At 39.8% G+C, this 17,462-nt stretch overlaps 1 protein-coding gene across 2 annotated transcripts; it reads right to left on the reverse strand.

Annotated features, from left to right (window-relative positions):
- Positions 1-1,066: 1,066 nt before the first annotated feature.
- ccm2l (CCM2 like scaffold protein) lies at positions 1,067-16,895 on the reverse strand. 2 transcript variants are annotated; one of them, XM_044352983.1, is made up of 11 exons: positions 16,643-16,895; positions 13,743-13,910; positions 13,576-13,659; positions 12,526-12,709; positions 10,301-10,950; positions 8,625-8,754; positions 7,371-7,434; positions 6,436-6,592; positions 4,451-4,589; positions 2,456-2,603; positions 1,067-1,512 (listed from the first exon to the last, which is right to left on the reverse strand). In XM_044352983.1, the coding sequence occupies exons 1-11, from the start codon at positions 16,670-16,672 to the stop codon at positions 1,377-1,379; spliced, it is 1,890 nt and encodes a 629-aa protein (XP_044208918.1). In that variant the 5' UTR covers positions 16,673-16,895; the 3' UTR covers positions 1,067-1,376. The 2 variants fall into 2 exon arrangements, with proteins under 2 accessions (XP_044208918.1, XP_044208919.1); XM_044352984.1 differs by having other exon boundaries at positions 1,067-1,509; positions 16,643-16,894.
- Between the last annotated feature and the right edge of the window lie 567 nt (positions 16,896-17,462).

The raw sequence follows: 17,462 nt of genomic DNA on the forward strand, positions 1-17,462 counted from the left end.
CAGTGCACCATGGGAAGGTCATGATGCTGCCACCAGGGTAACGGGTCAATGCAGCATGGAGAGACAGAGAGAGAAAGAGAGAGACACACACAAACATATTTTACATTTTCTATTTATGGTTTTCATTATTAACATTATATTCAGTTGTTCTGTTATATCTTCTCATTCTTTCTTTGTGTCTTTTTCTTTCATTATGTTACACTATAGGGTAGAATATAGGATGAGGCTCCTCTTTTTTAATCTTTTTCTCAATTTTTGTTGTCCTTCCATTTGTCTATCTATCTATTTCCAGTTATGAAAGCTGTTAAAGCTTTTAAAACCAGTAAAAACAGTAATGTCAGCCCAACAATTGAACCTTAAGCTCAGCAGCATGGATGTACAGCAGCTTTTTTTATCCTCAGTTGCCTCCATGTGGTGGTGACAGGTATTACAGTCCCTCCAGAAAATCTCATTCTACAGCGGCCTTGTAAATTATTTCTCTCTCTTAACAAATTAATGCAAATTGAATCACAACATACAGTAGACTTAATTCAAAGCTGAATAAACAGTTACATGCCTCCGCTCCTAATGAGTTCCCCATGTCACTGCTGGGTGGTGATGACAGACTCAAGGTTTTATGTTGTCACTTGATGTACACAGTTGAATGTATTTTCAAATGTTTTTTGTAGGTTTTATATATATTAGTCTGTGTGCATTCAATGTTTTACCTTTCTGCAAGACAAATTTCCCCTTGACAACATCATCATCTGTTTCATTTAGGTTTTTCTTGCCGATTTATTAAATGTAAAACATATAAATATATAATTTACATACTCACAACCTTTTTTCAGAACTGCTGAATCTTCAGTATCAGTGATTACACATTAAAAACTGAAATATAGTAATAACTGTACAGTTTCAACTGAAAATGTCTTTGTAATGATGAGATGATCAGATTGAAATTTCATTCATTTATATCTTAGATTAATTGCTATATGTGGCTACAATTTCCATATTTAAATAAATTTATGAAAATAAAATGTGCCAGTGGAATGTCAGTTTCATTGAATTTTTTTTTTTAAAAGTATGATACACTGAGGAAGAAATTATTCTGATTTAATGAGTTGAGTTGATGATGTTTGGTCTTTGGTCTCAAAAATAACATTTTATGATTGTGTTATACTATTCACCTGTTGCCCATCAATATTAAAAGGGCTGCTCCAGTCAATATATACAATTAATATTTACAGGTAATGTGTCTAGTAATTAATAGAAAATGATCTATTTATGAACAATGCTCTCGCACATGGACATTCGGGCAGCTTCAGAGTTCAGACACTGATTGGCAGTAGGAGTTAAACCAGAACTGAAATTCTTTCTCTTCTTCCATCCCTCCATCAGAGGTAGTAGTCTTCCTCCTCAATGTCTCCGTGTGTGTCCTGGAAGCCGAGCGCCTGGATGTCATGGGTGATGTCAGTGATCCGTCGGTTGAATTCCTGGGATCCTGAGGCCAGAGAGCAGCTGTCGTACCTGCTGGGAAAACAAGCAGTTTGTCTAAATGCTATGTAATCTCTCTTACTTTCTCCTTAACCTGTTAAGCAACACTGCCCCACCCGTGGGACACTTTAACCTTGGTGGCATTATTTCCAGGATCAGTTATACTCAGACTTTTTTGTTGTAAAATTTAAAGATTTACCTTGTAAATAAGACCAGGGTTATGACTGTAATCAAAAAGATTGAAGAACAGTAACCATCTTATTTTGGGTACATTATTTTCAGGCTTGTGTACAAAGATGGATTGCCTGGTAAGAGGCTAATTAGCTGCTTTCAAATGTCCTGCTGAGAATGAGTCAGATTTCATTTTAATTCACACTTATTTTCTAAGAAAGGAAATGTCTTTTTGTATACTAAAAGTGGACTAAACCTGGGCTAGTTGCATCAAAGTAAAGAGAACAATGATCAAAATCCACCCTAACTCTACAATTTCTTTCATAAGCATGATCTCAACCCCCCAAAATAAGGTTTTCTTGTTGACCACAATAATAAAATACCTGAACTGTATCAGTGAGATGTGATAATATGAGCAAAACCTGTTATCCTGACAAGAACCAACATGAAACTTCAAAGGCCAATGAGAACTTACTCACCAACCAAGCTTTGATCAGAAATGATAAATGGCTGCATTTATATAGCGCTTTAATCTAAAGTGCTTTACAATGTGTTTCATGCTGTTCACTCACCCATTAACACACACACTCATACATTACACTGATGGTGGCAAGCTACCACGCAGGGTGCTGGCACAACCATCAGGACCAATTTGGGGTTCAGTATCTTGCCCAAGGACAATTCGACATGCGGACAGGAGGAGTTGGGGATCGAACCACCGACCTTCTGATTAGTGGACGACCCGCTTTACCTCATGAGCCCCCTGCAATGACAAAGGACATTGTACACCTCCTCTTGACCTACGTACCCTCTCATTGCTGTGGCTGAAGTGTTGCTCATGCTGCGTTTGATGCGTCCAAAGCTGTCGGTTAAAATTCCACCCTCCCGGATCCCAATACTCTCCAAGAAACTCTCAAACACCCCAACGTCCTTGTCTGGGATGAACGAACGCATGCCTGGGAAAGACAGGACACAAGGTAAACACTTTTGTTAATTAAAATTACTTTTGTTGTCTTTTTATTTTGATGCCCTCTTCATTATCATCTTCAATAAGCAAAACATTTGTAATTATAATACAAGAAGAAATAAAGGGCTACCAGTTTTCTTATAGTTATTTCCCTGAACCTACTTGTACATTAGTACCCAAGTACCCAAAACCAAATTGGTTAATAGTTACAAAAAAAAAGTTACAAAATTTTGCAGTTTGTTGACAGAATCCAATGTGCTTCCAGTGAATTTATGGTCTAACCATTCTTCTGTGTTTGTTAAAAGTCATGTCTGTTGGTCGATCCACCACTTTCATCCAAATTGAAATATCTAAACAACTATTGAATGCGTTGCCATGGTATCCTCTGCAGACATTCACAGTTCCCTGAAGACAAAAATAAAAACATGACTTTGCCCTGACCTCTGGCACCACCATGAGGTTGAAACAGCATGAGACAACAATTATTGGATTGATTGCCATGAGATTTGTACACATATTCATGTCCTCTTCTGGATAAATTGTTTTTGTCTAGTCCCACCATCAGGTCAAAGTTTTAATTCGTCCAATACCTTTCCATTAATCTCAGCTGTACTTTGTTTTTAGTCCTAAATATTAAATGTTAGCATGTTAACAAGCTAGGCTAAGAAGGTGTACACCAAGTAAGTTCAACCATGGGCCAGTTTTTTCAGCACTGTTTATTGGGGGGCTAACTAGAAATTTAATTGATATCTTATCCACATACAATAAACAGTGGCCCGCTTCATTTACTTCATTCCAAATTATGTTATGTAGCTGAGTTATGCAGTTTTTAAGATGTTACAAATACTACAACACATACTACTGTGTGGATTAATGAAGAGTGATGTAAAAGATTTTATATAATCTATAACAAGGAAAACTTCAGCCTTTGTTAGGGAGCCAAATATTTTTCTTGGTGGACCAGATCTGGCTCATGGGCCACTATTTGACTGCCATTGTGGTGAAAATGATATCACATTAAGGCCTCTGAAAAGATGCTGAAAAGTAGCCTAAACTTGACTTTGGCCACATGGGTCCACCCTCGTCATTTTCACTGTATTGGTCCCTTGAGGCACCATACTGGGAGAGGCTTGGAGGACCCAGGGCAGAGTGTATGACCTTAAACTATCTTTATTTAAACTGTCTTTCTTCCTCTACTGAGAAATGTATGATAGATGATGCACAACAACTTGATTTGATCTTGAATTTTCTGTTTACTGTATTAGTGCAGCTATGGGTTTCACTGGCTGACGTGACAGATGCGTCACCCAACTGTGATGCTACTTGAGGAAACACCGTGTGAACGCTGCAAATTTTAAGGGAACTAGTAGGAACACTGGGGTTTAAATTCGGTTTGTGTGCTTCACTTTTAAGAGGCAGGACTGAAAACGTCTGCACTGTTTGTTGTCTGATGTCCTCCTTCACAGCAAACGTTTCATAATGATGATTATACACCGACACACTGAGCATTAACAGGTCAACTCTCTCTCTCTCTCTCTCTCTTTACAGGAAGTTGTGGTTTCCTCAGTGGAAGTGGGTTGGGGTGGAATTTGTTGCGGTAAACACACACATGCTAAATACACTCACACATACAGTATACTCATGTACATACACGCACACACAGAGCGTAAGATACAGCACACAGCTAACACTCCTCTCCTTCCTCTGCAGTACTACCATGAAACTGTATAAATAGTAGGTTGTGGTTTGCCGCAGAGTTTCAGTTAATGAGCTTTGTGTGTGTTTGTGTGTGTGTGTGTTTCTCTCTCTCGCTCTGTCTGTCTCTGTGTCTCTCACCCAGCAGCAGGAACTTGCGGTTGTCTCCGTACAGCTGCAGCAGCTCGGAGCAGAAATGGTCGATGTTTGATCCCAGTCTATATTCTCTCAGCAACACAGCAAACTGCTGCAACTCCACCGGACTCAGTTTATTACGCAGCTACACACACAGACACACACACACGCACATGCACACACATACGCACATGCAGAGAGAGAGAGAGAGAGTCAGAAGAGCATCCAAACATACAGACAATAGTTTTTCTTCATTTGTTTTGATGTAGTCACCATGCTGCTAAGTGATTGTTCCTGCCTGCAGTCTGCTCAACCGGCACAACTAACAACAAAGCTAAAAACAAAAAGAATAAATGATTTTAGTTAGTTGACAAATAACATTACATCCATTTAGGTCTGTGAGAATTAACGAACCAGCAACAGAGAAAGGTAGCTGCAAGCTGCCAAAGCTGCAAGCTACAGTTAAGGTCCAGTCACTCTGCTACATTTTTTGGCAAACTTGATTAATTCCTATGCAATCACAGCGATCACTCAATTCGCTTATGGAGGTGAAGTAAATCTGCTTCAACAGTGGTGAACTTTGACAAGCCAATTCGCACTTTTGGCCAATAGATAGCTAATTGGAGGGGAAGCCAGAGAGTCCAGAATGGTTGATGGTTGCCCTGATTAGAATAAAAACTGCTCCACAAAAGAGGAATGGTTTGCAGATAATTATGAGACTGGAGTCCATAGTACAAAAACATCTTTTAAATAAACTGTGTGAACTTATTGTCCTGTTAGCTAACAAGTTTTCTAAAGGGCTGTTTTTCTCCTCTTTCAATAAATGTTTATTAAATAAAATGATGTAAAATCTTGAGAACAAGATGCCAGAGGGAGTTAATGGCCCAGTAAAGAGAAAATAGAGAAGTTCAGACAAATATATTTTTGCATAGAAGGAGGACTGTGGATTTTGTCCTCCATCACTTACATTATAAGTGCATTTGCAGCAGAACAGGAGGAATGATTGCAGCAAGGAAATGTTTCAGTATTCATATGGGTACCTGACTATTGTTATAAGACAGACTTGAAGAATTGTGAACCGACCCTTTAATGCCACTTTCAATAATTAGGGCAATAATATTCTAACATTATAGTTAGCTTGTGAGCTAACTAATTTTAGTTCAACCATGAGGCACAAAGTGTATTCTGGTGGTTCAAAGCTGTCACGCACACCCTCTGTTGCTATAGGTAACATCTGTTAGATTTATTGGTTGCTGTTAGATTAGATTAGAAAACTTCATTAATCCCCAATGGAGAAAGTCATTTGTCAGACAGACAACAAACAATATAGACATTGCATTCACAGTACACAACAAATACAAATACACAGTACAACAATAAATAACACCATAAACCAGCTGAAAGGTGCTATCGAGACCACATGTAATAAAACAAAAAAAGACCTTCCGAGTCTTTCAGTAGAACACTGAGGCATTCAGTGAGCAACACTAGTCGCTCACTGAATGAGCTTCTGAATCCGTTATAAACACTGTGTAATGGATGGATGGCCTTCAAAATACAGAACTGTTTTTAGTTTGGCCATTGTTCTTTTTTTCTGCAGTGACCTCAAGTGAGTTTGGGGTAAGGCCAATAACTGAGCCAGCCTTTCTGATCATCTTATTGATCGTGTTTCATCATCCGCAGTGATGCAGCCCCGCCAGCAGAGCACAGCATGAAAGAGCCAGCTCACTCGCCAGCTAACAAACCATGGGGATTATGAATCGAAACTGCTTTTTCTATGGGAATACAATATACATTTAATTATGCATAGATGTTTCATTAAATCACTTTATATTACATACAGTATATAAATGTAAAATGTTGCCGTTATTACAAATATTTGTAATAATTTCCTGTTTTGGACTGCAATCACACAATCACATGGCCTCAACCAGCCAAATATTGAAAGTGTGGAACCCACATTCACACACACACCCACAATACACACTCACAGTGATCATGTACTCCTGCATCAGCATCAGGGCGGGGTTGCTGTCTCCTCCATCACTGACTGAAGCCAGACTGCGATGGGAGTCCCGCAGGGACAGAGACGAACTCTCACTGTATGTCTCACTGTAGTAGAGCTCAAAGGCATCCTGGGAACCATCACTGAGAGAGAGTTAGAGACAAACTTAACTATCACATCAACAGAATATAACTATCCACTAACATAGACAGACCAATGACAAACAGATGGATAGATTTGTTGGGCTAGTATGCAGTTGCTGTTCACCAACCGTAGCTGTCAATCAGCTGTTATTTACTGTACCGGCTACAAGGATATAAAAGGAATAGAAAGAATAAATTAACCCAAATCACAACCATATTACAAGCTTTGAGTAAATAAAATCCCAGACTTTAAATTGGTAATAGTTAGAGGGTTCAATGATAATAATGAGCCCAGAATCTGCATAGACTGATAAGAAGACCAAGAACTTTGTGATCTGATCAAAATGTTCATGTTTCAGATGTGAGGATAGAGGAGTGTACTTGATTCTGATGCTCATTTATGTTTTATCTACATCAGGCTCACAAGATATTAAGAGAATGAGGTTGAGCTTGTTTTTCTGCTTTTATTTTGTGTGTTTGTTGTCTTAGGATCTCTCCCTCTTTTTTTGATACTCTATGTAAAATGTATAAGAAGTGGGTCATTATTTGGGAAGTCAAAATTTAATCTCTGCCGCAGTGTTGAAAATGCTTTCTGTTATCGCTATCATGGCCAAAACTCATTGAGGAAGAGCTGGTGAGGAGAATATTTAACATAGTAAAGCTGTTAGCTCAGAAAACTCTGTTAGAAAACTTTTTCCTAAATATTAAGGAAAAGTTGTAAATAGATAAAACACGGTATTTATCTGGATAGTTTCAGTTGGGGCAAAATGTGACTCACTATGAGCTGCAGCAGCTAAACTCTGGATCATAACTGTAGGACATGTCAGACAGACAGCTGTCACCTGCACAGAGACAAACAGAGACAGAGAGACATTAAGTACATTTAAAAGTTATAGTGTTCACACAATCTACTATCAAACAGAGACCAAGAGGTTTGTCTATGTTTATAGTCTCTGCAGTATTCATTACGACTCACAATTCAAAAAGTGTTGGACAGAATAAACAACATACAATATTGATAATTTAGTTATTCCTAGAGCTATAGCAGTAGTCGTAGTAGTAGCTACAGATAAAAAAAAAGGTTTTTCCTGAGGGTGATGCTGGAGGAAAGGTCACGGTGTCATAAAAAATTAAAGGGTTCATCCACTGGGGAGCAGAAACAGGATCTGTAAACTTCTCGGTTATTCTGGAGCTTTGACATGCGTCAATGCTGGGCAAAAGGACAGTGGTGTATCCTGTAACATGTTGACATGAGTCATTGCAACACATCAGAATACTCCACAAAAACAAAGGTATGGTTGTTCTGATGGGTGTTCCCTTGTTAAGGCTGCACTTAACATCCACCCTTTTTATAGAATTTTTGCCTATTTGGCACACCCAAATGGAAAAGCTTATAACAGAAGAACTGTAAGGCCATGATGCATGTATTAGCCTTCATTTGACAAATGGCATCTTCTAGTTTCTGGAAATGTGTTTGTTTAGCATGTGGCTAAAACACAAACAAAACTACATCAGTTCAAATAAGGCTTGAAAAAGTGTTTTTGGTCCTCGTCTATAATGAGTTATATTTGAATAACATAATTAGGACATGCTTTATGCCAGAACTACGCAGAACACCATATACCCTCTTCATCTTTTCAACTTGTATAATATTCCAGACCTCTAGGCCGAACCTTATAGGGAGTTTTTAGTTTGTGGTGTCACTGGCGTCCCTGAACCTCTCCAATCATCTCCAATTGGCCAAATAGCGCCAACTGCTTTGACTCATTACTGTGTGATGTTACCGCTTACAACTGGCTTAAGCGGGTCGCCGGCGACCCGCTGGATGTTAAAGAGTTAACAAACATCAGTATCTTTAAGCTAGTGTTATCTGAAAAATTACTGTGTAACAAAGACTTTCTGTGATTTCACTAGATTTACAATTCATCATCATACACGAAAAAATAAAAAATAAAAGTTACTTTTAAAGTGTCTTCAAATTACATTGTTTTTGTTTTATTTTTGACATATGGAAAGTCTATGTGTCACTCACTCCTCTGCAGCCAGTATCGGTCTGGCATGGTGTAGTGGAACCCTGCCCTGTCAACACACTCGATGGTCTGATGACCGTAAATGACCTGGAACATCTGACAGATCAGGGAACAGTACTCCTCTGCAGCATCCTAAACACACACAGAAATCATTATTACAGTGAATTAATTGTCACATCAATATAACCCTGATCTCTGAAAACCAAATTTCCCCTCAGATTTTCCCTTTTGCTGATCGTTCTGAACAACTTCGACTGTTACAGTTATCTGTATTGGTGCCTTACTCAACGGCACATGCACAGTAATAAGTTGTAGGATTTGAACCAGAAACCACCCTGAGCCAAGACCGCAATCTGTTTTTGCAATGAAACTCAACTGGAGTCTGTGAGTTTTATCTAAGCCAACTGACTGAACAATGACACACTAATGCAGCCAATCCAAACAAATTATTGCTCCGGGGATGAGGTTAACAATGACCGAGGATACCTTATCACCACACACACACACACACACAAATCCAATGACACGGCCACTCTGCTGCAGCTGTGATGTAATGTTTCAGGTTATGCAACAAAACAGTCTCAGTATGAATGTTATGAATGTGTATGTGTGTGTGTGTGTGTGAATGATCATGAACAGTATTGCCCTACTTTCCACTTCTCCAACATGAGCAGCATTATTGAACCCTAGTGGAAAAACTCATTACAATGTTCTATTTCTATTTCCTTGCATCTCGTTGTTTCTTGAGTCTTGAATATCAGACTTGACTGAATGTCCACACTGATATTTACAAGTTATCAACTCTAAGCACACACATTAACTGTTGGTGTGTGATTTTGTTCGGTCCCCTAGTCCATAGTTAAATACTGTATTTCAACCACCATTGGTAGGCCTATTTCTATAAAATTTAAAATTTGAATAAGTCGTTGATTTTTCATATAGCCTAACACCACCAACAGTGTAAAATTTCTGCTTGTCCAAAACTAACAAACAAACAACAAAAGACCAAATTCCTGTCTACTGTATTTTGAGGTTAATGCTAAAGACGCAGCTGAAATTTTAGAGGAACTTCATTTTAATGGAATTGCCACACTTACGTCAGTCTAGGTGAACTTTGACATGTATCATCCGTGTTGCTGACCTATTGGACAAACTGTCTAGACAGTACTGACCTCTGAGGGAACAAAGAGGAAGCTATCCTAGCCTGTTAGCTGTGTTACACCATCCACTTTTATATGAAAGTTTCTCCACAAAGGAGGAAAGCTTCTGTTCCAGAGGTAAGAAAACCTCATTTAAAATCCCATTGACTTTCGTGGTAAATAACAAAAAATTCTGCCACGGTATCCAGCCTTTCTCAACAGTATCTTGTGCTATTTACTTGGTTAGACATGGATGGTAATTAAAAAAAACAAACAATCTAATATCGCTAATTATTCGATATTTCTGTTTTTTTCAGTCTTCGAGCCGAGGGGTCATGGTTAGTTCAGACATGTCTCTCATAACAACAGGGCCAGAATATGCCCAGAATTTCAGAATTACCCAAGCAATCAAACCTATGAAACATTCAGCAGTATACTGTGATATTTTATACAAAATCAAAAATTTTGTTTGTTTGAGAATAAAGAGGTCGAGTAAGTAGTTTGTGAAGTATCTTCTCGGAGCAGATCAGGTGACCCACCCTGTTCTCCACAGCCAGGATGACCAGGTTACAGTAGGCGTCGGGGCAAGGTGTCGGCTCCAGCGGGTTGTGGTTCCTCCTCTCCCAGCTGCCGTAGCTCTTCCCCCGCTCCCAGCTCCCCGTGCAGGCCTGCCGTCGCTCCCAGCTTCCTCCCCCACCGCCACCTCCTCCACCACCTCCTCCTCTCCTCTCCCAGCTCCCTCCTCCTCCACCACCTCCTCCCCCTCCTCCATGCCTCCTCTCCCAGCTCCCTCCCCCTCCTACACCCACACCCCAACTCCCGCTCATGGGCCTTGCCCTGCGGTTCTCCCAGCTCCCTCCTGGTTTACGTGTTGGCTGTCTCCTCTCCCAGCTCCCTCCCACTCTCTTCCTCTCTAAACTCCCTCCTCCCCCTCTCTCTCCCCCTCCCCCTCCTCCTCCTCCTCCTCCTCCTCCTCCTCCTCTCTCCACATTCTGGTTTTTGTCATGGTTACTCCTGGACAGTGAAGGCCTCCAGTCGACTCCACAGATGGTGTGTCGTCGTTCCATCGTCCCCCCTGCAGGTCGTGGGTCAGCGTTACAGCTCATGGTTTGACGTCTGCCATCGATTCCAGTTGGCTTTTTCCTGTCCAGGCTGTCGTCCCCAGCAACCACAGTGTCTACGTTCAGACCTGTGGGATGAGGGTTAAAAAAAATGTTCACTTGTCATATTCAACAGTAGAAATGGTCCATTCTCCCAACTTTCACTGCCACATGAACAAAAAAAGAAAAAAACATTCATCAGTTTGATTTTTCCCTACCTGTAGTTATAGTGCCCTATTTGGTCAATCAGTATATACAACATAACACATCATTTACCACATTTTGTTTTGAGAGAAATATGACACTGAATTAGGTTTTTTTATGAACATAATGAGAAAAGACATGCATGGCAACCACCAAGTCACAAACACTGTAAAGACTGGTAGCCATGTCCCTCAGAGATACTAAATTACCCCACACTTTCCATGAATATTAATACAGGTACACCCCATAGACTGTATATAAAGATGGATGTAGCGAGATGTGATGTCACCCACAGAAGCCCAGAGTTGCAGCTGATGGGGCCATCTTTTCCATTTGGAGCCAGAACCTTTCAAATAAGAAGTGCGGGGAGTTGATTTTCATGATCTGGAAACAGGCCTTGGACTGAAGCTAGTGCTAGCTTACTGGGAACACTGAGAAGTGCACACATGGGCTAACATTTGCTATTTTAGTTAAACTGTACAAACAGGGCAGGTATGGTAATCAAGTAGCATTAATGTTACCAAAATATTGCGACAACAGTCAATTCGAGTCCTGGAGCCGGGAAAAGCAGCAGGTGAGCCGACTGTCAATCAATGCCAACATGGCAGACATCAAAGCTAGCATAAGTCGTATAAATGATCACCAGCACACTTACATGTGTGTGCTGGTGGTCATTTTGGAAATTATTGCTCCGTTGATAAGATTTGAAGACTTATAGCAGCTTTGATGGGTGAGTGTTGATTGACAGCTGTGATTGACAGTTGGCTCACCTGCTGCTCTTCCCGGCTCTGGGTGTAGTAATCAGGTATGGTAATCAAGTAGCATTAATGTTACCAAAATATTGCGACAACAGTCCAACTCAGTTCGAGTCCCAGAGCCGGGGAGAGCAACAAGTGAGCCAACTGTCAATCACAGCTGTCAATCAACGCCAACATGTCAGACATCAAAGCTAGTATAAGTCTTCAAATCTTATTAATGGAGCAATAATTTCCAAAATGACCACCAGCACACTTACATGTGTAAGATTCGAAGACTTTTAGCAGCTTTGATGGGTGGGTGTTGATTGACAGCTGTGATTGACAGTTGGCTCACCTGCTGCTCTACCCGGCTCTGGATGTGGCAATCAACTGGACTATTGTCGCAATATTTCGGTAAATTTAATGTTACTTGATAATGATTCCTGCCATGTTAGCATCATTTAGCTAAAGTATCTAATGTTAGCCCAAGTGTGCACCGCTCAGTAACCGGGCCATGTCACACCTCCGCTACACCCATCTTTACATACAGTTTATTGTCTACCTACGTTGACCATTGTTCATCTTGCATGTTTTAGCCATCCCTCGAGAGTCTCTAGTATTCTCTTTTTATCAATTGAGAAGGAAAGCATCATTAAAAAAACACATCATTTTTCGTAAGTCATTCATTGACTGACAGTGCCTGATCCACAGGTGTGTTCTCACCTGTCTTGAGGACCAGCAGGTGCAGTGCATCGTCTCTCAGGTAGGAGGCAGCAGCGATCTCATGCGTTGGGATCCTCATCAGCAGCTTCTCGTTGTCTCTCCACGTCAGCAGCAGACAACGAGCGGACAGACTCAGAATACAGTCCTGATCCACGCTGGTCTTCAGTGGCAACACCTTCAACTGCTACTGACAAACACACAGGTAAACTGATTATAGATTATTGATTAATGAGTCAGATAGTGTTGAATTGCAGACGGATGAACAATCACAGACCGCAATTGATTACTATCCCCAACAGTGATTAGTTATAGTGTTCTGATATGATCATTTGAATGCTGAAATTAGTGATATATAAATAATTGTTTGATCAACCTAGTTACTGCTTATTGACCACTAAACCCAAGATTACAGTTATTGATTCCTGATCTTGTCTGAAATCAATTATGTAAAGACAATTGATTAACAATCCCAGCAGCGATTAGGTAGTTAGTTATAGATGAGTTGATGAATATCCCAAAGGATAATTAGTTATTGATTACTAACCTTAGCAATGAGTAATTATTGATGAATAACCCCAACACTGACTAGTTATAGATTGGTTATTGATCACCAACAACATTTAGATACAGATGTTATTCATCATTAGCTACAAAAGTGATTGTTTATAGACTGATTTACTGAACTCAGTGATTAGGATTAAACAAGTTATCGATTGCTAACTCTGGTTGTGATTAGTTATAGATTGATTATTGATTACTGACCACAACAATGATTAATTATAGATGTTATTTATCACTAACTACAACAGTGATTGTTAATAGACTGAGTACTGAGACTGTGATTAGTCATAGGTTCATTATTGATTACTAACCCTGGCTGTTACTAGCTGGCTGTTACACTCCTGGCTGACGTGAAGAGACAACAAGAACGTTACTGATTATCAACATCCACCTTATAGATTTCTTACCTCATTGGAGATTTATTATAGATAAATTATGAGTTACCAAAATCAGTGGTGATTAGTTATAGAGAGGTTATTGATTACTAACCCTGGCTGTGTCCAGTAGTTGTAGCAGCTCGTCTCGGCTGGAGGGGTTCAGGGAAACTGACACCCAGGTTAGGTGGCCAAGGAACTAACAAGAAAGAGTCAAAGTTCAAGCAACTGGATCATATGGTTATGAAGTCAATCGAGACTCTCCTATACTCTGAGTTCTACCTTAACCTCCTTCTCCACATAGTCAAAGATGAGTCTTTCAGGGTGGATGAGGTAGTCAGGGGGGTAGAGGGGGACAGTGTGCAGCGGGCGGCGGTAAACACTGGCTCGGTCCGCCTGCCTGCGACCAGATTTGGACCAGACCAGCCGCTTAATGGGAGAGACAAAACCCTGGGGAGGGAGAGAAAGGATGAGAGAAAGGGAGAGAGAGAGAGAGAGAGATAGATAGATACATGACTGATAAGAGGAATTATTTAAAAAATAAACAGCACTTTGGTTAAGAGCAATATATCTTGCAGGGGACATATCATGCGCATTTCCAGGTCTATATTTTTGTTATGGGAGTACTGGAATATCTTTGTATGATTCACAGTTCAAAAAACTCCTTATTTGTCTTATATTGGCCGTTTATGCAGCCCCTCAGTTCAGCCTCTGTCTGAAACAGCCTGTTTTAGCTCCTGTCTCTTTAATGTCCCCATTCCAATGAGTCCACTCTGTTCTGATTGGCCTGCTCTTGGAAAAAGTCCCCTGGCAGACTTCCACCAGCTCTGGAAGCTATGTAAACAAACAAAAGTAGTAGGTTTTCACTGATTTTTCTCATTCTTTACTTGAAATGGCATCTTCTCAAAGACATTTGAGAATCTGATCCAAAATATGGAACAACCATAGCAACAGCCTTAGTAACAAAGGCTACGGAACAGAAGGCCGTTTGTGGGCATTAGCAAACGATGTGATGTCATCTCAATGAGGAAGTAGAGGTAACTTTGCAAACAGAGTGTTCAGGGCAGACTGAAGCCCTGGTTTTTGTCTTGCAGGGAGCATTTTTACATACCTTTACCTCATGTTTTGGAACTCTAGCTGTGTATATTCATGGTCCCAAGAGGAGGAATCCAAATAATTTTTGTGATCCCATGATCTTTCCTCTTGCACCACCATCAGGTCAAACTTTACACAAAAAATCCTTTTGATTTTAGTGACCCAATAGCTGTAGTGCCATCCTTTAGGACAAACTACATTATTAGCTCAACTAATAAGTTATCATCAGTATGTTGTTTATTTTGTCCAGCAAATTAGGCTGTAATTAATACAGCAGTCTCTGGTCACTGGTAGGTTGTTTTGGGTTTTGAATTTGAACAAGGATTTCATGTAAGAAGGTTCATTTGTGTGTTCATACATGCCTCAGTGTGTGTGTGTGTGTGTGTGCATGTGTGTTAATGTAGTACATCTCCCCTTAGCTGTCCCAGCTGTGATTGACAGGTGAGTAGTGATCTTTGACAGCTCCCTGCTGAGACTCACTTATAACACAGCACACACTGTTAGACACCCACTGACACACACACACACAAACACACATTAATATACTGTGGCTTGAAGGCACAAGACGAATGGACATAACACATACACACACACACACACACACAGAATAGAGAGAGAAAATCAGCTTGTTTTAGAGTCAGAAACCTCTCTTGTGTTTCTTTCTGAATAATAACAAGGAAAGATCTCTACATATCAGAATGAGGCAGATTTTTGATGAACATCTCTGCTGTCAGCTGAATTTAATCGTAAGGACAAAGACCGAGGATGGTTATAATGAGTTTTGTTCTTCCTCTTGTTCTAGAGTTTCTTTGAGGAGACAGAAAGAAGAAATAATTGGGTTTAGTAATGAATGTGGTTAATGTAACAACCTGCACAGGTCAGACCAAGGTGATGGAGTTAGTTAGAGGGGTTTTTTGCTCGGTGTCACATTTTCCAAAACTTTAAGAGATATTTCTCAATTTTTAATACAGTTTTCTTTTGAGCTTTAGAAGACAGACAGACAGCTGTCTAGAAGATGCCCATTATTACAGAGATCATGTTTTTAAAGAATCACATCATTTAAGTTACTGTAAATCGACTTACAGTTTTTGGCTGGTTTTCAAAATCCAACCCTGTCTCCTAGAAAGTACGTTCAGAAATTGTTTCACCAATCATGTTGTGTTAGCAAATGTAATTGCTGCCTGGATTATGATAATGTGGGATATGTTGTTTTTTTTTTTAATTTATGAAGTTTTACATTCATATAGCGCTCTGAAGTTTGCACAAGACGCAGGACTCTTAACACCAAAGATTGGTGTTGGCACCCTGAGTCCTGTGTGTGGTTAGGTTTAAGCAACAAAAGCACTTTGATTAGGGTTAGTGAGAGATCGTCATAATAACCATAACCATAATCTTTCCCTAGCCTTAGCCAATTATTGTGTAAACATAACCATAAAGAGTTTCATATTGCTGTAGTTTCTACTAGCAGATGTTGTTCTCTCTGCTATGCTGTTTATACAATGTATGTAGGCATTGTGTTGTCTGGATTATACAACATTTCATTCAATAAAGAATTTTGAAGAGCTAGCTAGTTTGCTAACTGTCAGTTATAAACTCATTAAATTGGCTTATACAGTTTATTCAAATTTAATGCAATATCTTTCTCCATTTTGGACTTCTCCATTCCCCAATACCACAAAGGTCAGCACTGTCAACATGGTTTGCTAATGGTTGTCAGAGTTTAACAAATTTGAACTTGATTGGAAAGATTTACATGTATTCACTTCACTTCACAGCAATTCCATTGAAATTACTTGATTTTGCTCCAAATTTTTTTGTATCCGAATTTTTTAAATGCTGGTGTGACCTGGGCCTGAAGGCTTGAGTTCGTCACCTACTGTGTGTCTGTAATCAAGCTTGTTGGTTTGTCATTGGGAACTGAGACAACACTTCTTTGACACAAAAATAATGGAGTACTATGTTCCAGTTAGATGATGAAATGTGACAAAAGAAGCTCTGGAGAAGCTTCAGAAACAAATCTTCCTCATCCAAATTATAACTTGAATGAGATTAAATGAAAGTCAGAGACAGAACTGAAGCTACCGTACCTTCTTGGATTTCTTGGGTTCATAGTCCATCGTGATTCAGTCCACCTCTGTACTGGTCCTTTACTGGGTCAGCTGAGTCCTGTTCACACTTTTCCTGACTGTATTTTTTTCAGTTTGTCTTTTGTTGCTGCTGCATCTGTCTCTCAGTTGTTTTTTCCATCGCTCCTTCTGTGTCTGTCTTTCCCTGTTCGAGTTATTTTAGCCTCTGCATCTCAGCTTGTTCTTTCTCTTTCTACACTGATTGTTCTTTTGAGTCCTCTCAGGGGGCTACACACACACACACACACACACACACACACACACACAAAGGAGGACAGAACAGGAAGCAGAGGAAGCCCACTTCCTGTCCGAGAGGAAACTCCACCAAAGGCTGATAAGGCCCATTCTCTCTGCACTGATAACACAAAAAATAATAATAAAATTTGATTTGACTGGACACACACACACACACACACACACACACACACACACACACACACACACACACACACACACACACACACACAATTAACCTTTAATAAAACCTGCCCCTTACATAACTGCCCGTCCATTATTTGCAATCAAATTATTATCAAATTATTTGCAATTTGTTCACTGATTCAAATAGGTGTTTTGCCAATTGATGACTTTCTATGCAGGATTAAGAATGTGGAGCTCATCTTCCATAACTATCAGCGAAAATTGGTCAGAAACACAAATTTTCTGTCTAAATTAGAACAGATTTGGTTATTTCACATGAGAGATATCTTCATTTCTGTTTTTTTCATTGCTTTTCTCATCTTTGAAGTTGGCAAGGCTCAGCTGCAAAAAGGTGTCACAT

The sequence above is a fragment of the Thunnus albacares genome, chromosome 5, assembly GCF_914725855.1.
Source record: "Thunnus albacares chromosome 5, fThuAlb1.1, whole genome shotgun sequence".
Taxonomy (NCBI): domain Eukaryota; kingdom Metazoa; phylum Chordata; class Actinopteri; order Scombriformes; family Scombridae; genus Thunnus; species Thunnus albacares.

Coding starts and splice junctions, on each gene's coding strand:
- ccm2l (XM_044352983.1), bottom strand. CDS start 16,672: ATGGACTATGAACCCAAGAAATCCAAGAAG. Junction 8,755..10,300: donor TCCTGGCTGTGGAGAACAGG/GTGGGTCACCTG, acceptor GTGTGTGTTTAG/GATGCTGCAGAGGAGTACTG. Junction 7,435..8,624: donor CCGATACTGGCTGCAGAGGA/GTGAGTGACACA, acceptor GTCTCTGTGCAG/GTGACAGCTGTCTGTCTGAC.